Source organism: Rattus norvegicus, chromosome 6 (genome assembly GCF_036323735.1).
Source record: "Rattus norvegicus strain BN/NHsdMcwi chromosome 6, GRCr8, whole genome shotgun sequence".
Lineage (NCBI taxonomy): Eukaryota > Metazoa > Chordata > Mammalia > Rodentia > Muridae > Rattus > Rattus norvegicus.
Genome location: NC_086024.1, coordinates 109024869 through 109051547, shown reverse-complemented (window position 1 = coordinate 109051547; position 26679 = coordinate 109024869). Strand labels below are relative to the sequence as shown.

General features: G+C 36.5%; 1 protein-coding gene across 11 annotated transcripts in view; it reads right to left on the bottom strand.

Annotated features, from left to right (window-relative positions):
- Positions 1–1388: 1388 nt before the first annotated feature.
- Positions 1389–26679, bottom strand: part of Rbm25 (RNA binding motif protein 25) — a 57041-nt gene continuing 31750 nt past the window's right edge. For 8 of the 11 annotated variants that reach the window (XM_063262223.1, XM_063262225.1, XM_039112644.2 and 5 more), the window contains 13 exons: positions 23517–23702; positions 22782–22835; positions 22481–22564; positions 18913–19193; positions 15529–15739; positions 15328–15417; positions 11486–11559; positions 10559–10709; positions 8823–9147; positions 8170–8444; positions 7202–7300; positions 5506–5553; positions 1440–2988 (listed from right to left, as the gene is read on the bottom strand). In XM_063262223.1, coding sequence (XP_063118293.1) covers positions 2896–2988; positions 5506–5553; positions 7202–7300; positions 8170–8444; positions 8823–9147; positions 10559–10709; positions 11486–11559; positions 15328–15417; positions 15529–15739; positions 18913–19193; positions 22481–22564; positions 22782–22835; positions 23517–23702 — 1971 coding nt within the window. In that variant the 3' untranslated portion in view covers positions 1440–2895. Of the gene's footprint in view, positions 2989–5505; positions 5554–7201; positions 7301–8169; positions 8445–8822; positions 9148–10558; positions 10710–11485; positions 11560–15327; positions 15418–15528; positions 17374–18912; positions 19194–22480; positions 22565–22781; positions 22836–23516; positions 23703–26679 lie in introns of those variants that run through there. The other 3 variants (NM_001395131.1, XM_063262224.1, XM_063262229.1) reach the window with 3 other exon arrangements.

The window sequence follows — 26679 nt, the reverse complement described above, 5'->3', positions numbered from 1 at the left end:
TGCCTACTTACATGCGTTTGCAATTGTATTTTCTTCATGGTAGGTGAAAAAACATATAGGTATCTATTTTGGCTCAAGCCTGTGTTTATCTACCGGTGCTGATATTAGTACCAGATTACTTAAAATTTTACTCTGAATAAAATATTACTTACTATTACATAATTCATAGTACATAAAGAACTACATAGAACACTATGATAGTTCAAATGAACTTTTAAAGAACCACCTCAGGGACTAGCTGGGATGTATCTGCAGTGTTCTGGAGCACTGTTTTGGAGGGTTACTTTGTGCACAGCTAACTCTTTTTCTCAAGCATCACCATAGTTGTACCGTAACCTTTGGACTGCAATGGAAGGAAGGAGTCTGTGATATAGGAAGTTCCAGGACAGCCTGAACTAGATTATAAAACTGTCTCAAAAAAAAGGTAACGGAAACACTATTCTCTTTAAAACTTGGCAGTTATAAAATTTAAGGTATTACCTACCCTCCTGAATCACTTAGTCATTTTAACAAGACACAGCAGCTGACAAAGGTACCCAGTAAAATGTGAGAAAAAAAAGTCATAAATATTTTAACTACTCTTTTTCCTAACATACTTGAAATTTATTTTGATGTCAAATGAGGAGAAATCATTTTAGTTTTAAGACATTCATGTGTTTTTATCACTTGAATAAGCAATATCAACCAATATAAAACCTAACAGGAAAGAATGCATAAATCTATGATAAAAACTAAGAAGTATATACAAGAGATCAGTGACAAAATCTAGTTGAAAGTATACAGAACTATTAATTTTACCATCTTTTCTCCAACATAAATGACCATCCCCAGCTCTGCTGAAATGGTGTATGATTTGAGGGACAACATAAATGACCATAAAAGATAACATCATCTCTAGAGTTTGTATAAGTATCTGAGAGACTAGTAAGGTAAAGTAAATCTGCTTGAATTAATAATAATAATAATAATAATAATAATAATAAGCTAATGAAAAAACTAGCATGGGCACAGGAGTTGGTGACACATAATTTTAATTCCACCTCTTGGGACCAGAGGTAAATGGCTCTTTATAAGTTCCAGGCCATCCTGCTCTACAGAGGGAGCTCCAGGACAGCCAGGGCTCTGTTACACACAGAAACCCTGTTTCAAAAAACAAAATCAAAACTAACCAAAAACAAACAAATGAACAAAGAAATCCTTGCATAAGGTCAAAGCAAATGTTCAATGTTTAAAAATACAGAAAAAACAAACTGTTTAAAATATAATCTATCTATATAGTAGCCTCATCCAAAGTAAGGTTGTCGCTTTGCTCCTCTGATACCACAAAAACTCATCTAGAAACTTGAGCTCATATTTTCAGGTTGTTTTCTAGTATATGCACTACACAATTATAACATAATGTCATTTATTTACAAGACTCAAAGAAAGCATCTCCAAGATCAAATATATACATTTTTAATAACTGAAATATTTACATAATGAAGCCATGTCAAGGTTCAACATTAAGAACAGTGTTTTGGATGTCCTCTCGAATGTTTAAAAAAAAATACAAAACAAAAAACAAAACAACCTAGTAACTCAAGCTCACAGTTACATTATTCTAACAATCCAGTCTTTATCTTATTAATAAGCAAACATGGCAACAGCCACACCTACTCTGTTGGCAGAGCTGTTTAGAACTTAGTAATTTTCAAATAAATTTTGCCCCTGGTGATCTTCTGAATTACTAATAAAGCCGATTTGTCATCAATACAGCTAAAGCTTGATGACCAGTAATAAAACGTTGTGAGCAGAAACCTGTCTTTAATGGTGTATCTTTGGAAGAAAGATGTAAACATTTAACTACCACGGTGAATTACTACTGTGTTCGGTCAAATCTCTTTTGTAAACTTACCTTAGTTACTCGTTTATTGTTGCTGGGAACAGACCCCAGGCCCTTACATGCTAAGCATAAGCTCGCCCACTGAGGTAATCCCTGGTCATTTGCTTTAAAAAGAAGGTGAGCTCCTCCCCTCCCTTATACTTTTGGAATTGTTTTATTAAAATGAATACACCAAAATTAAATAAAGATTTAGAGTTAGTTGAAAATGTATTGAGTAAAATGCTCCAGACTTTTAGCCTTTGCTTCAATTGTGAGCCATCAAATTAAGGGAGGGTTAAGATTATGATGTATCATCCTATTCACAGAAGAACACAAAGCTGGTTGCTCACTGCAGAATACCAGCCTCTGGGAAACACACCATAATTATCCTAGTTATTTGGGTTGGCACAATAATTACTTTTCTTTTATGAGTATATTGATGAATTACGAAATGTTTAAGGGAGCCCACCAAAAAAATTTTAAAAAAGACTTTTATACATACATTCACATAAACACATTAATACAGAGATACATTAGGAATGAACTGTCTGCTAGGTTTTGCAATCTAATTTTAAACTCCATGCCTTTACAAGAGCTTGCTTGTCATTTCTGATGAGGGACGTGGGGATGAGACTGTAATGGGTGTGACTAGTATTCAACTTATTCATGTTGGCGCCTATACAATACAGTTTTAATATTAAGTAGAATTCTGCAAAAGAATTGGGGAGCCATTTTAATATTTACAGGGAACGAATCAGCAGAACAAGATTCTATCAAATAGGCTGTGTACAGTAGCTGCAGCTTACAAAACACACCAGTAATCTGTGCCTGGTGTATAAAGAGAACCAAGGACACAGATGGCTTTACAACCAAGTGAGTACACAGCATCAACAAATTAGAGGACAAAAGAATTCACATTTTCTACATTAAAAAAATTACAGATCTCACAAATGTCTTTGAAGACACAGAAAATTCCAAGTCCTTTGAAGGGTGTGAAAGAAGAAATCTGAAATGTAACTCTGAGTGTAAAAAGTTTACTTCACAAGACCAATTTTCTTGGCTTCTGTTTCATATATCAATAATCGCCACATTTTGACTATAAAAACTTCTGCTTCTTCATCTAGTACCTAGAAGACAAAGACAGAAACCCACATGAAGATGGCTATTAGTATATTAAACAGCAGCAACACACGATTGTCCCCAAACATTATTAATATAATGACTTAAAAGAACAATTGTCCAGCATGAAAATATTTTAAACACAACATTTAAGGAACAAAGAAAGACAATGATTCAGATAAATTCGATGACTTACTAAATACTAATTTCAATATACTCCGGTTTTTTACTAAGGTGATTTTGGGACACACAGTGTAGGCCTGACTTAAATGAAAGTGAAGATAACCATGAACTCCTGCTTCCACCTTATATATAGGATTGTCCTACAAATCCTGCCTTCACATTATTTGAATACAACTTTTTTTATTTTGATGCTACTTTTATAGCATTACGTTTATATTTTTAAAGAATAAAATTAAATATACAACTATTGTTTTTAAAACGATTTATGTATATAAGTACACTCTTCAGATACATCAGAAGAGAGCATCAGATTCCACTACAAATGCTTGTGAGCCTCCATGTAGTTGATTGCTGGAAATCTTTAAAAGAACAGTTGGTGCTCTTATTCGCTGAGCCATCTCTCCAGCCCAAGAACTACATGTACCTTAATATAGTCACTTTAGTTAGTCCAAATCAGACTTGGCTATCATCTTATGTAATATTCAGCAAATGCTGATCATGTGGTAGAACATTAAGCACTATGTGAGAATTTACTACAGTGTCTAGGAGGCAGTAAACAGTATGAAGTGAACACCACTACCACAGGGTACAGATACTGAACAACGCTATCTTTCTTTACTGTCAAATGAATGAACCAGATTATTTTCCTATCGTGTGTGGATGTGCGTGTGGGGTATGTTCACGGAGGACGGAAGTCAACCTGAGTTGTTGACATCCAAGGTGCTGTCTACGTTGCTTTTCCAGACAATGTCTTTTACTAGGACAGAGAGGAGGAAAGGGTAGACAGAAAGCTCCAATAATCTGTCCCTAATGCTGGGATTGGAAGAGCATTTTAAGTAGGTTTGGGGCACAGACTCATGCTTAAACAAGTGAGCACTTTGACAAAACTATTATATGCACAAGACTTTATTTTTTACACGTTATCTCTGTGGATGCCTGGTGTTAGAAAGGGTGTACATCTGCTCGATCACACTTCTATTAAGTTGGTTGCAAAACATAATTTACCACAAGAAGTTTAATCCACACGTACCTCATCCCCATAAAAGCTTTTTTATAAAAAGCAATTTTTTAAAATTACCTAGGTTTGCTTGGGGTAAGAACACATGCTTGGGCTGGAGAGATGGCGCAGTGGTTAAGAACACTGACTGTTCTTCCTGAAGTCCTGAGTTCAATTCCCAGCAACTATATGGTAGCTCACAACCATCTGTAATGGGATCTGATGCCCTGTTCTGGTGTGTCTGAAGACAGCGACAGTGCGCTCATATATATTAAATAAAAAATTTTTAAAAAAGAAGAAAGCATATGCCATTGACACCTGGCTCTGGTATTTTTCTCCACTCCATGTCTCAATGCTCTTCAGAATTCCCAAGGCTGTGATACACATTGGTTATCATTAGAACTAACAAACTAATTTTGTGTTATGTTTATTTTCTTTTCCTGAGATAGGGTCTTACTAAGTAGAACATATGCTTACCCCTGATTCCTAAATTCTGGTACTAAGGTGTACAACTTCATGCCCATCTCTACTTTCTTACCATTTTACTCTGTAATAACCTTTTTCCAATTGCTTAACTCTAACCTCTAACAACTTTGTTGGCTTACCAGTCCTTAATTCATTCCGATTACCAGTTCTAGTCAAATTTATTTCTTTTCTTCATAACTACCCTTGTATTTTATGTAATAATTTTCTTATTTAAAATGCAAATTCATTTCCCTCTACTTATAAAATCACAATGTTAAATAGAAGTAACCAGGCCATAATATAAAAATCAAATGTAATTAGGAATTTGATTTTCCAGCACTGTTGACCCCCAAAATTAAAGTTTTGCAATGTAAATGTCTCAGAGGAATTCCTTACAACCAGTAGATGCCACATTCCTCTGCAATGACAGCACACTCTTTAATAGCACAGTGTGGTTTCATATGGTTTCCACTTCCCAGTTTTGTATAGGCCTACTGCCTTTATCAGTAGTGTTACCAAATATATAATAGAAATACATGATTTAATCTATATAAATAAAGGTAGGAGGGGGATCAAAATGGTTTAAGGAAAGAAATCAAGATCAAGTTTTAAATGTTTGACATCTCCAGAAACAACAAGGGTATACGCCTGTAATCCCAAGAGGCTCAGTCTGGAGGTCTGCTTTGAGTTCTAGGCTAGCCTGGGATACAGAATGAGATCAAGTCTAAAATAAATTGATATATAGTAATTAAAATCTTTCTGTTGCTGTATTTACTAGCATATTCAAATTTTACTTCAAATCATTAACACCAGAAAATGCATTAAATTTATAGTGATTTATTCACATAGATATTAAAGTAATAATGTTCTTTTAACTTACCATGGCAACATCATCTAAAATGCTCTGTGGTGAACTATGTGCCATAACCTAAAAATAGTAAAATAAAATAACTTACGTTATAAAGAAACAAAACAAAGATGCAAAATCTCTAAACGGTAGGGATATATTTTTGTGACTGGGGTTAGTCTGCTTTACTTTGAGACAGGATTTTACTGTGTAGCTCTGGCTGGCTTGGAACTTAAGAGAGATTTGTCTGCCTCCCTAATGCTAAGGCAAGTAACATCATGTTTGGCTCTATTAGCTTTTAATCCTGGGACATTAATCACTAAAGGCAGGTCAATCATTATTTCCAGGTTGCATTTTTTATTTTTTTTAAATTGAATTTTCAAGACAAGGTTTCTCTGTGTCTGTATAGCTCTGGCTGTCTTGTAACTCATTCTGTAGACCAGACTGGCCTACACCAACCTCTGCCTGAGTGCTGGGATAAAGGCGTGTGGGACACCACACCTCGTTACAAGTTGCTTCTCACCCAACCCTCTCATGCCATGTAACCTAGGGTGACCTTAAACTTCTAATCTTTTGCCTCAGATGCTCAAGTGCTAGGATTACTGAAATCTGCCACACTTGGGTTCCACTCTGTAGCATTGGCTGTCCTAAAACTCACTCTGTGGAGCACAGTAGTCTCAAACTCACTGAGATTTACCTGTCTCAGTCTCCCCAGGACTAGAATTAAAGTTGTTAAAGGGCTGAAAATAAAAGCCCAGCCTAGCTGCCTATGACTTAATGCTCTAATCATTATAAATGAAGAAGTCAACCAATATTTGCTCTCCAAAATGAAGAATGGCACCATTACAAGCACTTCTTTCTGTTCTTCAAAGTGAAAGAATGGCAACAGGAATATGGTGGCCCCACTCTAACAACCATCTTATTAATAAAAAGAAACTCTGCTTTGAAAACACACTACAGTATACACATCTTGTCAGATGATGGTCTTATGTACTGGTGCACGCCATTAAAAATGACCCAGCATTCAGGAAATGGATGAAAGTTGCAGATTAGCCTGGGCCATAGGAAACTGTCACCTAAAGAAATCTTACACATTGTACAATAATGACCAAGATACAACATTTCCATAAGGTTCAATTTCTTCATGTATAAATGTAGTAAGGATGATAATGATGATGATGATGATGATGATGATGATGATGATGATAGTGACTTTTCTAGCCTAAGACTGTTATAAGGTTAAAAGGAGAAAAACTGCCATGAAACACAAACGGTGTCTGCCAAGAACTCTAATCAATCAGTATATGCAGGCTGGAGAGATGGCTCAGCGGTTAAGAGCACTGACTGCTCTTCCAGAGGTCCTGAGTTCAATTCCCAGCAACCACATGGTGGCTCACAACCATCTGTAATGGGATCCAATGCCCTCTTCTGGTGTGTCTGAGTACAGTGTACTCATATACATGAATTAATTAATTAAAAAAATCAGTACATGCTAAACACTTAATGACAGGACAGCTGCAGAGATAGGTGATTACCTATGAAACTGACTAATCCCACCCTCAAAATCCAAATCCAAGACAAAATGGTAGCATGGCATTTGCAATGGAAAAAGAGAAAATATAATTAACAGACACCAATTCTATCCTTCCTATGAATCAAAGCTCTGGTACGGCAGGTCTGACATTGAGCTAGATTTACTTTGTATAGATGGAGGAGAAAAAAGACCAACCTTAGAACAAACAAAATCAACTAAAGTAGCTTCTTCTTCACCTATGTATTCTATGATTTTCTTATTGATCCATGGCCGGATTCTGCGTTCCATCAGTATCTGCAAAACAAAGCTTAGCTGAAGAACTAAAGAACTGAAACATTCTATTATAATCACAAAGAGTTATTCATTTTTAAGACTAAAATCAGCCAAGTGTAGGCACACAGACTTCCAATCTAGAACTCAGGAAAGACAGAGAACAGCAGATCTCTGAGTTCTAGGTCAGTTACATTTTGAGAAACTGCTGGAAAATAAACAAATAAACTGAATTATCATATGACATAGTATTCAATACCTAGGATATACCCAGAAAACTATATTCTACCAAACGGGCATTTGAAGTTACATGGTTTTGCTGCTCTATTTACTACAGAAAGAATGATGAACGAACAAGATATCTACCAACGGGGTTAGGGATTTAGCTCAGTGGTAGAGCGCTTGCCTAGTAAGCACAAGGCCCTGGGTTCGGTCCCCAGCTCCGGAAAAAAAGAAAAAAGAAAAAAAAAAAAAAGATATCTACCAACAGTTGAATGAATAATGAAAATTTGGTACACATATAAAAACTGTATAAAGAAAAATAAAATCATAAAACTTGCAGGAAAACAGATGAATTTAGCCATGAAACGTGGACACACAAATTCAGAAAGAAAAAATTCACATTTTCTTCATCATAAGTCACTTATTGTGTGTGTAAAGAATTAAGTTGTACAGTGTAGGGAACATATAAAAAAGGTAGTATTAGATAATGAAGGACAGAATGCAGAAAAGTATATATACACTGTCAAAAGAATATATAATCAACTACATAGTGTTTTTGCTTTTATTATTCTGTGTGTAATGAATAAGCACATCTTATTTGCTATTACAAAAGTCAAGTAAGACTGTTACACTGAAAGCACAAACATTTTGACAAGCAGCGTGCTACTCACAGAATCCACAATAGACCAATCCAAAGGATAAGCAAAGAGCTCAGGCTTGGCTGTGGGAATTTTCTCAATGAGACTCTTAATGTGTTTGCGCTTTTCTTCAGTGTTTACAGTGCCTTTGGCGGCATTTTTATCATCTTCGCCATAATCCAGGGGAACCAGTTTCCTTTTTCGGGGCACATCATCACTGTCTTCATCCTCAAATTTGTTAAAGACACTATCTACAGGTAGTTTCTTTCTCTTCACTGAATTAGGTTGGCCAGGACTATTGGAAGCACCTATAGTTAAAAACACTATCTTAGTATGAAAACAACATTTTTAAATGCTAAATCTGACAACCCACCATCCCTCAAAAAGTACAAACATATTTCCATAATCCTCCGAGAAAGATCCCAACTGTAAAAACAAAAAAAGTAATAGCTCTCTACTCACAAGTGCTAGAAAATTAACTTTTCACTTCTTCTCAGAACTGGAGGCAGCTGGAGATATAGGAGCACTAGTAGAACTATGAAAACAATCGTGAGCTAGAAAGGCATGGTTGAACACTTTGCTACCTACCTACCATGGACCATGTGTGTGTACGGATTATTATGTTCCTACAGTGGAACTTACTGGGACGTGGGCGGGAAGGAAAACAAAGGGCAGGGCTGACATACCCAATTTAAGACTTAGTCCTATTTTTGGCCTATGTTCCTCAGGCTGCTGTTGATCTGGTGAGTTTTCATGAGGAATAATAATACCACAAGGAGACTCGTCCCCGGGAGTGTTAGGTGTTGCATTGCCGCTGGCAGAGGACACAGATGGAGCGGAGCTGATGGGTCTCAAGGTGGGTTTGAGACAAGGCTTTTGCTCTGGTTCTTCTTCCTCTTCCACAGGCTCCTCTCGTTTTTCTTCTTTTTCTTGCTTTTCTTCTTCTTCTTCCTCTGACTCTGGCTCTTGCTTTATTTGAGGTTGCCTGCGCCTCTCAGCCTCTTGTTCCATCTACAACCAAAAACCACACTTGGTTAACTTTAGAAAAGACTATTACTGGAATTCTTCCCATTGCTTACATATTGGTTTTTGTTCTGTTTTCTTTCTTTCTGAAACAGGGTCTCTCTGTGTACCCCTCGCTGTCCTGGAATGTACTCTGAATTCTCAGAAACTCGCCTACCTCTGTCTCTGGAATGCTGGCATTAAAGGCAGGGCCCCCACTGCGGGGCTTGCTCTACACATATCCTACGTAAAGTCCTGGATCAACTTGAGCAGTGGGCTCAACCTCAAATAAAATGAAGAACTAAGCACTGGGAGTAAGGGAGATAGTTCAGAGGTTAAAAGCATTGGTTGCTCTGCCAAAGGATGTGAACCCACATAGCTACAGCTGATAATTGTCACTCCTCTCCCAGGGATTCAACACCCAGTATAACAAAAAGGAACATGAAAAGACATGGCTTATTTTTGCCAAGGCATAGAACATGTAGAAAAACGTTAAGTTCCTAGAAGACAGAAGAAAATGTTTTTAAAATAACAGTTAAGAATGCAAAATAAGAGCACTGTACAATCTATTGTTTACACATGACAAGCTATTGGGTTGAAAAGACAGCTCAGTGATAAAGAGCATTTGCTGTTCTTGAAGAGAACCCAGGTACAGTTCCCAAACCATCTGTCACTCCAGTTTCAGAAGATCTGACCTTTGAAGGCATGAAGCACAACTGTGACATATATTTACATATAAGCCAACCCATATCCATGAAAAATGACAAATCTTTTTAAAAATGATATTAGGAAATGAGAACATCTTTTAATAATAAAATACTTCAAAGGACAAAATAGAAATCAAACAAAATTTTAAATACAGCTTTCTGTCTAAATTATATTAAAAGATAGTCACCAATAGTCAAAGACTTATTTGATATGTGAGATATTTACAAATGAGGTATGGATTGAAGGTGCTGGAAAATAATTCAGTTGGTTAACTGACAGCTATGCAAACCTGAGGACATGCATCTGATTCCTAGTGCCTACTACACTCAACACAGCAAATGCTCAAGTAATGACAACTGGAGCAATGTGGTGACAGGCATATCACTAGCTTGCCAGCGTAACACTGAGAAAGTCTGTCTCAAATAAAGCACAGGGAACTGCTTCTGTGGAATGCATCGATAACTGGGACTAACTTCTGGTTTGTACATATGCACCACCACTGAAGTGTTCCCCAAACACACATATACAAAGTTGTGAGTTCACATAAGATTGATGATTTCTGTACTAAAAATAACAAAGACTAATAGCATGACCAAGTCCAAAAGCTCATATGGTGTATTTCCTTTATCTACAAACAAAAATATATCACAACTGACTTTGAAATGGTAAAGTAATTTAAAACAAAACACTGTCAGATGTTACAATAGCTCACCCTCTGGAGCTCTGCATCTGGATCTGGATGCCCCTCTGCCAGTAAACGTTGCCTGATTTCCTCAAGTTCTTCCTTCTCTCTCTTCCTGTCTCGTTCATCGGCTTCCATTTCTTTCTCCCTATCACGCAACCGTTTCTGAAGAGCACTACCCCTGTAAAGTTAATAGGATGCATTTAATAATCAGATCATTGCCTAGTACACAGATTCCCCAACAGAGCCTTTCCTCAATACTAGAAATCAAATAAGTGAATGGTAAGACTCAGATAAACATCCAAGGCAGTGTGCTGTCAACATTAATGTGTAAGAAATAACTACAAACATGTTATTTTCTTCTGGGAAAAAAACAAAAAACAAAACAAAACAAAAATAACTACACACGAATGTGTCTAAAAGCCCAAAGGCAACTTTCAAGAGGAAGAGAGCTGTTTTGTACCTATTCCAAACTGAAGACTCCACACTTTTTTTCCAGATGGTAAAGTATGAACATTATGCACAAACTGTTAATAGACTTTAGGGGATAAAGGTATAACTCAGACAATAGAGTGAATGCTTAACACTGTGTGAGGTTGACCGTCCTACCAAAACAACTGGCTGTGATGTGCATGACTTTAATCCAAGCAGTCAAAAGACAACAGGCAGCCTGAACTATACAGTAAAACAGATCATCGAGTACAATAAAGTGATTCAGTAAGTTCACACTTGTTTGTCAATATGGAGATGGTAGGTGTGGATCAGATGGAACAATCATAAAAACACTGAAGACAAATTCCTGAGCAATATAAATAATTAAAAAAGGTATAAATTGCTATAAAATGACCCTCCATCATGGGATCTCCTCTCAAGACACTTGAAATTACTGATTCTAATAGCTAAGCACACCTGATATGCTCACATTCACAAATAGCCCATCAGTTCATGCCTACTTACCTGTAGTACTTTGGGTCATCTCTGTCATCGTCATAATCTTCTAGGAATTCTTTTAATCGTTTAGCCTCTTTAGCCTTTGCAGAGATGAAGAATGACATATATAAACCTCAGGTAAGAGTCAGTTACTACCTCCCCTTTTCTTAGGAAAATACTTTCCTCCATATTCATAGGAATTAAAATGTTATACTTCTCATTACTTCATATATGAAATGGGTGTCATATAAAACTTTTAAACAAGTCAGCTTTAGGGTTTACATTTGAGGCATGAAAAACATCGACATATGCAGTATGCTAAATAAATACCCCTGAATAAAATTCCCAAAATAATTCTTTTCCAATAAAAACGACACAGTGGGAAACAAAATGTTACCATGTTAAATGTATACAGTAGACAAAAGCAACTTAATTATCATTGGGTATTTCATGTTAAATCTAAGTAATATTCAGGACTCAGATTTGAATAATGTTCATATGTTCTAAAGGTAAAGCTACCATTTGTGAGAAACCACCTTCTGTATCCAGAACTCTTATCTGCTTTAAGTTAATGGCTAATAAACCTGAAGAAACACAAAACCTTAGTTTTGGAATTTCACATCAACCTGGTATATTTAAAAACTGTGTCTAATTTTTTTATGGCTTATATCTAAACACTTTCAATAGATTTCCTATCTATCTGTAAAGCAGATAATGGTTCTGACTTACAACCTTTTAACACCTTTCAAGTCCCTCAATAGAAATACTTGTAAAAGACATCCAAAGAAACAATCTATTCCTTAGTAATTGCTCCCTGAAGCACAGCAAATACTCTTATGTAGTACTTCCAAAACATTATGAATGTAACTCTAACACAGAATACATTCACAAATGTCTTTACACTAATTGCCTTATAAGCTTGTATTGTTCATGTTTAAAAATTATGCAATCACTTTTCTATGGCCCATCCCAAGGTACTAAGCTGGGATATGATAACACTCAAATAAATGAAAGGTTTGTTGAGTATTCATTCTATGGATCTTCAATGTTCAGAGTACAGATGTACAAGCCAGACTATGTACATACTAGCCCCAATGCATTTAGTACTCTGGGAAACTTTAACTTTATACTGAACGTATCTGTTACCTAGACACGAGAAAATGCTTACATAACTGAAATTTCCAAAAGTTCACAAATAAATTTCATTGTAAAGAAACTACTCCTTGGGCTGGAGAGATGGCTCAGTGGTTAAGTGCTCTGGCAGAGGTCCTGAGTTCAAATCCCAGCAACCACATGGTGGCTCACAACCATTTGTAATGGGATCCGATGCCCTCTTCTGGTGTGTCTGAAGACAGCAATAGTGTACTCACATACAGTAAATAAATACTTTTTAAAAGAATCGGGCTTTTATTCATTAGATACACTGTTGTGTGACCTTTCTATTAATACATAATTATATATTTGTACCTATTCTTCTCCTGATATCATTGCTGACTCACTCTTATTATGGCCATTCCGGGGTTTGTTGTCAGTAGGCAGATCTAAAAGAATCACATCTGAAATGGGATCTGACGCCCTCTACTGGTGTGTCAGAAGACAGCTACAGTGTACTTATATATATAATAAATAAATATCTTTTAAAAAAAGAAACTACTTCTTAACTGTAGTAAGCCTTTAATCCCAGCACGTAGGAAGCAATGGTATGTAAATCTCAGGGTCAAGGCTGGCCTGGTCTACAAGTGAGGTCTAAAAAGCCAGGGCAACACAGAGAAACCCTGCCTCCATATGTAGAAAGGTTTTAGACTGCTCACAGGAAGCACAACATTGTCTAATTCTAATGCTAATTCTCTATTATTCTCTTAAAATTTTCTCATGGAGGAAAAAAATTAAATTCCAAAATAGATCCTTTCATCCTATATTAATTTTTTCAAATAAAACCATTTAATACAATTCTACTAACAAGAAGGATCTATGATTCAGAGACTACATATTATCTAGTGGTTATATACACTAGATAATGCAACCTTTGTTTACTTCTCAAAAGTCCTAATGTCTTTGTTCTTATCTTGAAGTGTTTTGAATGGATAATCTATAAACTGAAGATAAAATAAACTTTACATTTTGCCCCCCACCCCAAAAACCACTTTTTTGATTATTTATTTTGTTTTCTTGAGACAGGGTCTCACCATGTCAGGCTGGCCTCAAATTCAGAGATCTCACTGTTTCTTCTGCTAGGAGTGTTGGGATTAAAGACATGAGCCATACACAGGGCTCTACAGAAAACATGGAACATATCGTTGAAGCAATCTTTATCACTATGTTTACAAACTAAGCCAAGTGGTTCATGCTTACACAAACCTAATTTTACGACAATATGAAGAGAATATGGTAGCATAAGAAAACTACCTGATAAGTGCTAAATATACTTCTGCTTACAACACTGCCAAGAAGGGATGAAAAAACTTGCTCAGCAGTTGAGAGCAATGGCTGTTCTTCCAGAGGACCCAGGTTCAATTCCCAGCTCCTATGTTTCAGTTCACAACTGTTCCTAATTTCAGTTTCATAGGATCTGCCTCCCCCACACATACATATATGCAGTCAATACACCAAGCACATAAAATAAAAATGAATAAAGCTTAAAACCCAAAATAAACCAAGGGGTAATGGGGTGTACCTTTAATCTCATTGGGTCACATAGACAGGTAGATCTCTATGAATTCAAAGAACGCCTGGTCTATCAAATTCCACAAGTTACACAGAAAAACTGTGTCAAAAAACCCAAAGACTAAAAAATAAAAAACCAATAGCTCCCCGCAAAAGAACAACTTCCACACAATTATACTGTCTAACTAAACAAATTTCCATAGCTATTTTAAAGAAAAACTTTAAGATTTTATTTGTGAATGTGCCTATGGATATCACAAGACACATGTGGAAGTCAGGGTACAACTTGAGAGTATCAATATTCCCTCTCAACCAAGTGATTGGTTAATTGAATTCACAATGTAGGGGTGGGGATTGAACAATAACATGGTTGTAGCTGCAGGAAACTCTCCCAGCTCAACAAGTTTTTAGAATCTTATCCAAATGATGTCACATTAATTCTAAGTTTCTATAATTCACTAGGGTAGATTGATACCATGAAAACATTCATTAATGGGGAGCAAATATTTGAAAAATAGGAAGACATATGTAATAAGTCTATCTCAAAGTTATTTGGAATAAGAAATCCAAGCCAGGGGCTGGAGAGATGGCTCAGCAGTTAAGAGCACTGATTGATGGGGGTTGGGGATTTAGCTCAGTGGTAGAGCGCTTGCCTAGCAAGCGCAAGGCCCTGGGTTCGCTCCCCAGCTCGGGGGGGGGGGGGGGGGGGGACTGATTGCTCTTCCAGGGGTCCTAAGTTCAATTCCCAGCAATCACATGGTGACTCTCAACCATCTGTAATGGGATCTCATGCCCTCTTCTGGTATGTCTGCATACAGCAACAGTGTACTCATACAAATAAAATAAATATTAAAAAAAAAAAAAAATAGCAGCAGAAGAAATCCAGGCTATCACTCTGAGTTCAGGACTAACTAGTCTACATTGTTGATTCCAGGACAGTCTGAGCCACACAGTGAGACCACCTCAAAAAAAAACAAAAACAAAAACAAACAAACAAACAAAAAAAAAAACAACCCCACGAGCTGACATATTTCATTTGTAAGGTTTTCTGTTTGACAGTAAAACTGAACGTTTCTTACTTGACAATACACCTTTTTTTTTTCCTTTTCTTTTTTTCAGAGCTGGGGACCAAACCCAGGGCTTTGCGCTTGCACTGAGCTAAATCCCCAACCCGACAATACACCTTTTTAAACCTAAAATCTCACCATTTCTCTTCTTCTTTCTTCTTCTCTTTCCGCCTCCTTCTCATATTCCCTAGTTTTCTTTCGTTCTCTGATTTCCCAATTCTTAAGGCGCTAAGAAAAAAAATTTCAGAAATTTAAAACTCAACACAGGATTCTGTAAAACCTGCCTCACCATCGTAAGTGAAACTATGACTTTTTAGAAAGAGAATTTCCTCAGTTTACCTCTTGATACGCAGCCTCTTTCTCTCGCAGTTTTCTTTCAAGTTTTCTTCGTTCATATGCATCTTCTTCATCCTCTTCTCTGTCTCTTTTCTTGTCTTTCTCTCTTTCACGCTCCCGTTCTCTCTCCCGTTCTCTCTCTCTCTCCCGTTCTCTCTCCCGTTCTCTCTCTCGCTCCCGTTCCCGTTCCCTTTCACGATCTCTACTTTTTTCTCTATGGAAATAGGACATTAAATATGTCATATATTTTACACCATTCTATTCTTTTTCTTTAGGAAACAAGGGAAACTCTAATATGTATGATAAATCAATATATAAACAAGTCAAAATTTAGTGTTAACTTCTCTATACTCAAAGAGACATAGACTAGGGAATCAAAAGTCAGGCATTTTTTCTAAAATGAACAAGGCCTTGCATTCTAATCCCAATGTAGGAATTAAAATCTTGCTTTTTGTTTAATGTGCTTTTTGTTTAATGTAGGAATTAAACATCAACAGGATTTTAATTCTATCAACAAGTTCTAAATTGCATTCTGAAGTCAATGATAATTATATACCTTACAAAAAGTAAACATAAAACCCAAATTTATATAAAAGACTGAAAAATTACTAACTGTGCCTAGTCATAAACTGAATACACAATTTTGTACAAAAAAATGTTGCCAAGCATGGTGGAAGACAATTTTAATCCCAAATGTCTGGGAAGCAATAGCAAGCTGATCTCTGCGTTTGAGATCATCCCGGTCCTCTGCAGGTCTCTAGAGAACCTGCCTTTAAAAAAAAGGGTAAAAGCACATTGCTCTTTCCCAAAGAAATATAAATATAAAAGCCTAATAAAGCATGGTGAAAAGACACTTCTAGGGGGGTTGGAGAAATAGCTTATCAGCTTCGAGAACTGGCTGCTCCTCCAGAAGACCCAGGTTCAATTCCCAGCACCTACATGGCAGCCCACAGATGTCTTTAACTCCAATTCCAGAGGATACGGCACCCTCACAATGCACATAAAAATAAATCTTAGAGACAGAGAGAGAGAGAGAAAAGGCAATCTAGAGCTAAGCAAGAGAATTCTCTTTCTCTCTCTCTCTCTCTCTCTCTCTCTCTCTCTCTCTCTGTGTGTGTGTGTGTGTGTGTGTGTGTGTGTGTCTAGAAGGTCTCAGATCTCCTGGAGCTGAGCTAGAGGCTAAGATAAATTTTAAATTAAAGAAATTAGAGATAGCTCAACAACTATAACCCCAGGTACTTATGAGGCTAAGGTAAGAGAATCAAGAGCCCACCTAGACTACATAAAACCCAAACATCCCTCCTCCCCAAATACACATAAACAAACTGAATATTTAACTTAGAACAAAACTATGCTACAAGAACTAGACAGATTGTTTTATAGTTAAGAATACTTACTACTTGCAGAGGACAGAGTTTAGTTACTGATACCCACACTATACAACCTACACCTACAGCTGCCTATAATTTCAGCTCAGGGAATCCACTCCAACCCATCTAGCCTCTACCTGCACGCATATAGACAAACACATATACAATTAAAAATGAGTATTTGAGAAAAAATACCCTTAGTACAGCACGTTAGGCCAATGATAAAATAAATCAATGCAGATATGAGACAATATGCTAAGATGGACATTTGTACTTGTGCATGGTTTTCTTGAGACAGGGTCTCACTTATGCACAGTCTCAACTGGCCTAGAATTTGCTAGACACCAGTGTTCAAACTCTGTCTGCTTCCGCCTCCAAAGTACTAGGATTAAAGGTATGTACCACCAGCCCCGGCTTTGAAGCATACCTTTTAAAAGGAATTGCTTGCTTTCATAGAATGCCAAAGTCTCACCAAGGGCTGCATCAAGAAAGGGAGAAAGATGGAGATAATATATACTAAGCATGCAATTCCATCAACATGGTGCAGGTATAATGCTGGTTGGATTTTTTTGTCAACATAACACAAATCTAAACGTATCTAGGAATACTCAGAAAATGCCTCCATCAGTCTGGCAAGTCTGCATGCAGGGACTGTCATGACTAAAGATTGATGAGAGAGGATCCAGCTCACTTAGGGCTGGGGAGCACCATCCTGGGGCAGGTGGTCCTATGCTATGTAACACATTTGGCCCGTTTCTACTTCACCAACAAACTCAGGCTACTGCTCTGGCTTCCCTGAATGGTAGACTGTTATACAGAACACTAAACTGAAATAAACTTGTTCATTCCCAAGATAGTTTTGGTTATAATGCTTATCTCATCAATAATTCCAAAGTATCAAAGTAGGTCTTCATGAAGCTACATTGCAACAAGTCATGTATTTTCAAAGTTTTTGATGAGTTTTCCTATCTTTTCAATCACTGTTCTTTTCTTATCTTTGCTTATTATTACAAATAAACAACCAAAAAAATTTACAATACCTTCTAAAAAGGTAAAATTACTACAAATCAAGAAAAACAGATGGGCACAGGGACACAGACAGACATATACTTTGAAAAATACTGGTAGGTCTCAATACAAAAAAGAAAAATAGCGTACCAATTTAAGGAAATAATTAAATTGTCTTCCCTAACACTGAAGGAACAACTGGTTCTAAGTTTACAAAAACTAGCCTCAGATAGAGAGTAACTACAGAAAAGAAAAGCACATTGTTTTTCTCACCACTATCACCCCACCTTCTTCTACCCTCAGGACTGAAAACTGAAAACAAACTATCTTTTTCGTCTTGTTTTTAAAGACACATGTTTCCACTAGGCTGTTTTGAATTCAGAGATTCCTCTGCCTCTAGCTCTTGTGTGCTGGGATTAAAGGTGTGTGCCACCACACCCAGCACATTATTATTTTATGTCTGTGAGTGACTTGCTTGCATGTACACATGTGCTCCACATGTTAGATCTCCTGGACTACAGTAGTGAGCCATCATACTGGTCCTGGATACTGATTCTGCAAGAGTAGCTAGCAAGTGCTCAATGTAACTAATGTAACGTAACGCTCCAGTCCTAGGAATGCTTTTGAGATGCACTAACTGTAAATCCAGTTAGCCTGGAACTTAATACCCAAACCCCGATTGTGAATTCATTCCTTTGCCTCAACTTCATCTGTAGTAGCAGTGGTAGCTGCTTTAGTCCCAGCACTCAGAGGCAGAGGCAGGCATATCTCTGTGAATTTGAGGCCAGCCTATTCTACAGAGCTAGGTCTAGGACAACCAAGGCTAAATAGAAAGACCCTGTCTCAAAGAAACAAAGACAAAACTAAAAATTGTTACTTCCATCAATAACGTCCTTGTATAATATAGCCAATCTATGGAAAACTTTATCACTCAAATACAAATAGTTCCTCAGAGGAATCCTATAATGTAATTACACTATCAGAAACAGCCATCTGTATGAAGTTTTACCTTGATCGACTCCGATCCTTATTTCGATCTGAGCTCCTTTCTCGGTCCCGGTCCCGATCTCTCTCTCGGTCTCGGTCTCGCTCTTTTGTGCGGTCACGATCCCTATCCCGTTCTCGTTCCCGCTCCCGTTCTTTTTCCTTTTCTCGTTCACGTTCTCTTTCCCTTTCTCGTTCCCGTTCTCGCCTTTCTCGTTCCCTTTCACGTTCCCTCTCTCTTTCTCTCCGTTCTTTCTCAATTTCCTGTCTTTCTTTTTCTTTTTTGCCTTTCTCTTCTTCCAGTTTCTAGAAACCAACAAAAGTACTTTTAGAGTTAATTCTGTGCCTCCAGTATTCAGACATTCCCCGGCGCAATGCCCAATACTGGTAAGAAAAGCATCAAACCACCAGGATTTGTGGCTTTTTTTAAAAACACATTAAAGTGAAACAATTGCAAAGCTAGATTTCGTGCAAAACCAATACTCTAAACATAACAGGAATCTCCAATCTTGGGTGGGGAAATCTGTGCTAAGAGTGGCAGGCTACTGACTAAAATCCAAAATAACCATGAAGAATGTAGTGATTCGTAGTAATTTCTAGAAAGAAAATCAATTAAACTAAAACTTAATTCTGCCCATTGTAAATGTCTGTAAGTCAGTGGGAACAGTGAAAGTATTTATGACTCTACATTACTCAATATTGAAGGTAACTAGATGAGGGTTTTAAAGTACAGGGAGAAGACAGTCAAGTCATGGTAACAACAATCTTCTGCCCTCCAGGTTGCCCACCCTCCAAAAGCAAAAGCTAAATTTAGCCAAGATCTTTTGCCTTAATTATGGAAATACTTATTCCTATCATTATAAGATGGAGACGCCACCAAATGCAGAAACTCTGACAACCACTCACTTCAAACAACATATACACAATTGCAGTTATTTTAATTTACAATAGTTAAAAGCAGAATAGTTATGCCCACCATTATGCCTGTAAAACAATAAAAGATATATTTACAATGATAAATCCATCCTTGCAAGGATCTTGTATTAACTTACAGATGTTGTACTAGGACATGGCTCGCCAACACTGGATTAACCTTGCCTACAAGCTATGTTTCTGGGAAGAGCAAGTACACGGTTCACAGATAGACAGTTAGACCAGTGTGTATCCTCAAAGATTACCAGTGTACCACAAGATCTCTATACAAACTAAGATGGGGAAAAGAAAGCACAACAAAAACCCAAACAAATAAAACAAAAACAAAACACATTTATCCCTGAAGTTCTGTGTTTAATTTCACTGAAATGAAATTTAAACTGCAACAATAAAATGTGCATTTTTCTTTTTCTCAGTAATGTAAAGCATTTAAAACTTTAAAAAGCAGTCTTACCTGTTAGATACTTTTTTTCTTGCTCACGGACCAAAGAACTGAGAGAGGATTATGAAAGAAAAGCTAGTGTATGAGAAGCATCAATATATTCAGCTGCTGGCCTAAGTTAGCATACAGGCAAAGCCAATACTGAATACATTGAAATTAGAAAGGAAAGATAGGAGACATGGAGAGAGGCTAGAAACGGAAAGCTATTACAGGGAGAAAATCTAATTTCTGAAATACTCCTGATGGATTTAAATTCATATTTTAAGATGAATCTACACTACATAAAACTTACCTCAGTGTCATACACTTAAGAAATTTATTTTGGAGATAATCTCTTTTGTCCTCAATTTTTAACTCCTGTTATTTAATATGCTACCTTTTCTCTGATGTAAATACAATTTCTTTCAGAACTCATTTTATGTTTACTTGTTCTATATACACAAAACTGAGAATCTACTCCATACTATATGCTTCTAAGAAGCTATTTATATATGCAATATGTGTATGTATACAAGCAGATATCGCATATATATGCATATTTTAAGAAAGAATAAAGAAATGAAATGATTCCTTAAAACAATAAACAAAGTTATGAAGAGAAAAGGAAAGAATTTACAAAAAAAAAATCAAAAATCTTACCTTATTCTCTCTTCAGACTCATCCGTGCTGTAAATGGACGCCCCCTGCCACGCTGATACCCTGACAGTCTATGGTTATTTAATAATCTCATACCAAAACATGCAAAGGTTCACTGAGCTCATTTTTTATTGCTAAGAATTCAAATTTCCCTTAACCACACCACCCAAAGAGAACTGGTTTTTATTTTTTTGTTTTGATATCTTTTATTTCTAAATCACATTTTGGAAATTCAGAACATTGCCATCAGTAAAAATAATACTAAGGCAGTGAAATGCCTGACACCCCTAAGTGCTGAAGTAGTACCTCGTGAGTTAAAAGTTTTTACCAACCTCATTTCCTCATAATTCACCAATAACATGACAGGGTTTAAAACAAATAAATAAAAACAGAAGGGGGTAAACCACACACACAACTGTATACCATTTTTAAGCTTACTCGGCCTTCAACTGGAATAGTGAACATACATGGAGTATTCTACAATGACTTTCCACAGACCAGCACTGTAACTCTCAACCTTCTGGGAGTTACATTTGTGCTTTTATACACATTTACTTCCTGGAAAAGCACTGTATGTGAGCTATGGTTGGGTATCTGGACATTAAGTGTTCAGCAGCACTGATAATCAGCATTAATTGTCAACTTGGGATTTTGAAAGCAGTAAGAAAAAATAAGTATCGATATAGAGAAAGTGAACACTTAACCCCACTGAGTTATGTTATGTACTTCTCAGTCTAGTCAGAACCAGTAATGGCTTACTTATTACCTCTAATATCAAAATACATCATGCACTTTCCATTTCACCATCCGAAAGCATCACCTTCAATATCAGCGAACATTCACAGATGCACTGTCATTGAGAGAAGCTTTAAATAGGCAAAACTCGTGAGTGGGATTTACTATATACAAATACCCATTTCCAAGCCAGTTACCCCTTTGCATATTTTTCTGAGGGGGCATCCATAAATATAATAAAAAACAGAAGCTCATACTTACATCCTATTCCTTGTTACTTTCCAAGCTGAGAGTTTCATCTTGCATTAGTCACCATATGATCTCTATCATAATGGTGGGGGTCAATGAATAGATTAGCTTTATGGGAATTTACAGTTCTTCCATGCATCTATAATTTGGTAAGTCTGGTAATCACTGGCCTACTTTTTAAAATCTCCCCCACTCAAACTTATTCCACACAAATATAAATCTTAAATTTTAATCTCCGCTCTTTAAAAGTTTTCCTAAGATTAAAGACCTGCCCACAAAATAAACTGAACTGTATGTATGTTATCCTTCTACCCCCTGAATATAGTTTAATCTGACCTTGATGTTTATGTTGAAATCTATATTAACTTTTGTTATATTAAAGTGAGATGACTGTAGTAGTCAGTGACTGAGAAAAATTAGCAATGACCACTTTTAAATATGGTATTAGTCTTCTGTTCTTTTGTTTCTACCTCAGTATCAATTAAGCCTATTAAAGGCAATAAGTTATATTCTAATGTAAAGTTGATTTTCTTGTCTGTTTGCTTTGGATTCTGTAAAAAGTCTAGATTGGTATCAAGTGAAAAACCAAGAATACTACCTTGTGTGTGTCTCTGAACTTGCTGATCTCTCGGGATATCAAATCTCTTTTGTCTTCTTCCATTTCTATAGCATTTATATCCTCCTAAATTAAGGGAACAGAAAGGAATAGAGATTTACATATATTAATATAAAAAGTGACACAATTCAATATTTCGTGCAAGTATTACAAATACATCTAAGCAAAAACCAACTTTGAAGTAAGATCTAACGTAAAGTTATGACGATAATACTGGTAAAAACCACATATCTGGCAGTTAGTAGTGCACACATAAAAGTCAAAGCCTACAGTTCAAACGAACCTTGGTGATGAGTGGGTAAGGGATCAATGGGGCCACTGGAAATCTACGGAAAATCTGCAGAGAAACCCACAAAGATTTTTTTAAAAACAGCTCACATTACACTATAATAAAACTGACTACACACTTATCCAGGCAACAATACACTACTTGTGATACTTTCTTGATTTCAAATTACAGTAAGAATGATTTATCTTTAAATCCCTCTATCACCCATCACATGCTTTCTTTTCAATAGTCAGAATACTCTTAAGAGTATCAGGACTGATTCCTTAGATAAGGAATTCTAAATTATCACTTGATATATATTTGCATGCACAAAATAAAATTTCTATACCTTAAGAAAATATTTGCCTATAATTCTTGCCAAAAAATAGTATGTCTGTAACTTACCCTCTTAATTACTATCAATTAGTTATCTTTATCCTTCCATATCAGTGGAGGGAGAAATTTTCAATTTTACCTAATATCTGACTAACTCTTTTATTTCCAATAATAACAAATTTCCAATAATAACACTCTTGGACCAAATAACGATTATAGTAATACAATTGTATCTGGTCAATGATAAAACTAAAATGCCCAAAAGACACTGAAAATCAAAATGGAACTTTCACTATCCCTTAATGTGTATTTTATAGCATTTTTCATAACATAGACAATTCCTGAGTTTCTAGAGGAACACAGTGTTTTAAAGAAGAATAAATTATATAAATTATTATATTGTCAAACACATACGTCCTCCTTCTTTTCCTTTTTCTTCTTCCTGGGGTGAGAGTCAGACTCCTGTGAGGGGGCATTTAGCTCACTGGAATATTCTCGGATTAAAACTTCAATGGCCCCTTTAATCATCTGGTCTCTTCGCTTTGTTTCTTCATCTAAGGCTTCTTCATCATCATTAGTGACAGTTTCTGGTCTTGCGTTCTTAAAGACCAACACAAATTTGAAGAGAATAGAAAAAAATTATTCCAAAAAAATATAAATGGGCTAACCAAGGAAAACACTAGACAGCTGTATCTACAAAACCTAATCACCAGAAAAGGTTACGGGCTGTAAACAATGGCTTTTCCCCCACATGTTTTTCCCCCCACACATGTTTTTTAATCTTTTAAAAAATTACTTCTAAGTTTGAATATATGTGTGTGCTACAGCATACATGTGGAAGTCAAGAAGACAACTTGAGTACTCCTTCCACCACAAGCATCTTAGGAAAGAAACTTCGGTGGTCAGGCTAGCAGCAACATTCCTTATTAGAAAATAAGTCAATTCAACCAGCCCAGCTTCTATAATTTCTGTGTGCAGCAAGAGCTGCTTATAATAACCATATACCTGGCAAGGAATGGGGGTATACTCTTTTAAACCCAGAAGGATGCAGAGGCCAGTGGATCTGCCTATTTACATAGGCCCAGAACAATCTGAGAGCTCTGGAGCAAAACTGTGTCTCCACCATATGCTATATGTCCATCTTTCCATCTGACTGGCACGTGCAGTAGGTCAAAACTTAGCCAGGAATGGTGATGTACACCTTTAATCTCAGCACTCAGGAGACAGAGCCACAGATATCTCTTGAGTTTATGGCCAGCCTGGACTGCAGAGCAAGTTCCAGAACGACCAGGGCTCAAAAAGAAAAAAGAAAAAGAAAAAAGAAAAAAAAAAAAAAAAACAAAACCCCACAAAGATCAAATACATAAATATATTTTTTAGACTTTAGTAATAATTATTTAAGAGTAACCTTCTGATTGGGCAATGATGGTTGACATCTGTATTCCCAGCACTGGGGAGGCAGAGATAAGATTTGGAATTTGTGGGCAACTGGAATTACATGAGACTTTACCTTCCCTTCCAACTAGATGCAATAACCTCAAAGAATAGTTAGCATGAATCTATGAATCTGCAAATACCACAAGTGAAAGGTAGAGTTTAATTTCCACTCAAAGCCAGCAGTAGTGACAAATAAAAATAGCCCTTAGGCAGGATGGTAATTATTAGGTAAACTTCCCTCACCTAAGAGAACCCTATCTCAAAAAGAAAATCTGTCTCAGAAAAACACAACCTTCTAGCATACAGCTGTTGCTTCTAATCATGCCTAAGCAACCCTAAATATAGAATTCATAGTTAAAACTAAAAATAGAGTTTATACTATAACCTGAAAACTTTTGACTTCCCCTCACTTTCAACTCAACTATTTACTCAAAACATGGGGAAAAATAATGACATAGAAGGGAAAAAACATGGAAAATTGTACATACAAAACCATTTTTCTAAACTAAAATTATAAAGTGTATGTTCCAAAATAGCAACTTACTTGATAAATATATACTGATTCCATCAGCATGTAACAAAAATCATGCTCGTAGAACCAGGGGTATAGCTATCCTGGATTCAACCCTCAATATAGCAAGAGAAAAGAACTATAATCTTCCATATAAATGCCAGTTCACATTGAACTCTACACATAGAATTTCATGCTATGTGAGTACTAACAATTATAACTTACCAGGTATTTGATAACAAGCATCATTAGTTTCTATCATTTGAAATAATTTCATATGTATTCAATAAGCCTTACATTAATTAACATTTAATTTAAACTCTTATTCAGAGCATACTCTATGATACTGTGAGAAAGCATAAAGCACAATTTTTTTCTTTTTTTTAAAAGGAAGTGGTTATTTCATTTACATTTCAAAAGTTATCCCCCTTCCCGGTTTCCCCTCCATAAACCCCCATCCCATTCTCCCTCCCCGCTGCTTCTAGGAGGGAGCTTTCTCCCACCTACCCACCCAGCCTCACTGCCCTAGCATTCTCCTACAATGGGGCATCGAACCTTCACAGGACCAAGGCCTCTCCTCCCATTGATGTCTGACAAGGCCATCCTCTGCTACATATGCAGCTGGAGTCATGGGTCCTTCCATGTGTACTCTTTGGTGGTTTAGTCCTTGGGAGCTCTGGGGGATCTGGTTGGTTGATATTGTTCTTCCTATGGGGTTGCAAACCCCTTCAGCTCCTTCAGTCCTTTCCCTAATTCCTCCATTGGGGTCCCCAAAGCACAAATTTTTAAATTGAATTTTTGATCATAAATGTTTATTAATATATAGTAAGAAATAGAAGTATATCAAAGATAAACACCCACTCTATTAAGAGTTTCTTACTTTCTCAAACCTGCTTCTTCATCCAATCTTCTTGTTGCCAATTTTCTACTTGGCATCTTAGATAAGGACAAGATGCTTTACACAGTACTGTAATTAAACTATTAAGATTATTTATTAAACAATATAAGTAAACTATAATTGTGGTGACTGTATTTTAAATTGGTAAATACACCTGTCACTAAAATCCTCAATGATTTGACTTTGGCTTTCTGAACCTTTTGTATGAAAGAGAATGCTCTAGTAACATGGCTATGGACAATTCAAATTTAGTGTTTAGAGTGTTATTGTTTTTGCTCACATAAACACCAACATGCAGCCCAAGCTGGCCTGAAACCTGATAGACTGTTCTCACCCTCCTGCTGAAACTATGTAGCACCAAACCCAGGTCCTTGGAACTTGACTTTTGATATCTAAATTCTACACTATCAAAATATTCACTAGAAAGCTGGACTATGTGTGGTACTGAAGGCCTTTAATCCCACCACTTTGAGAGACAGAGGCAGGTGGTTCCAGGCCAACCAGGGCTTCACAATTAAACAGTCAAAAAAATAAATAAAATAAAATAAAATCCAGAAGAAAAATATGTTCTGTATGACATTTCCTACGCTCTGGTTTCTTCTCCCTTGGCAGACTCTCCATAGGATTTTAACTATAGGAATGGGAATTGAGTTGTAATTCAATGGCTTATATAAAAATAACCCGTAGACCCTAAATTATCATCCCTACAAACTGAAATTTAAGGACCAATA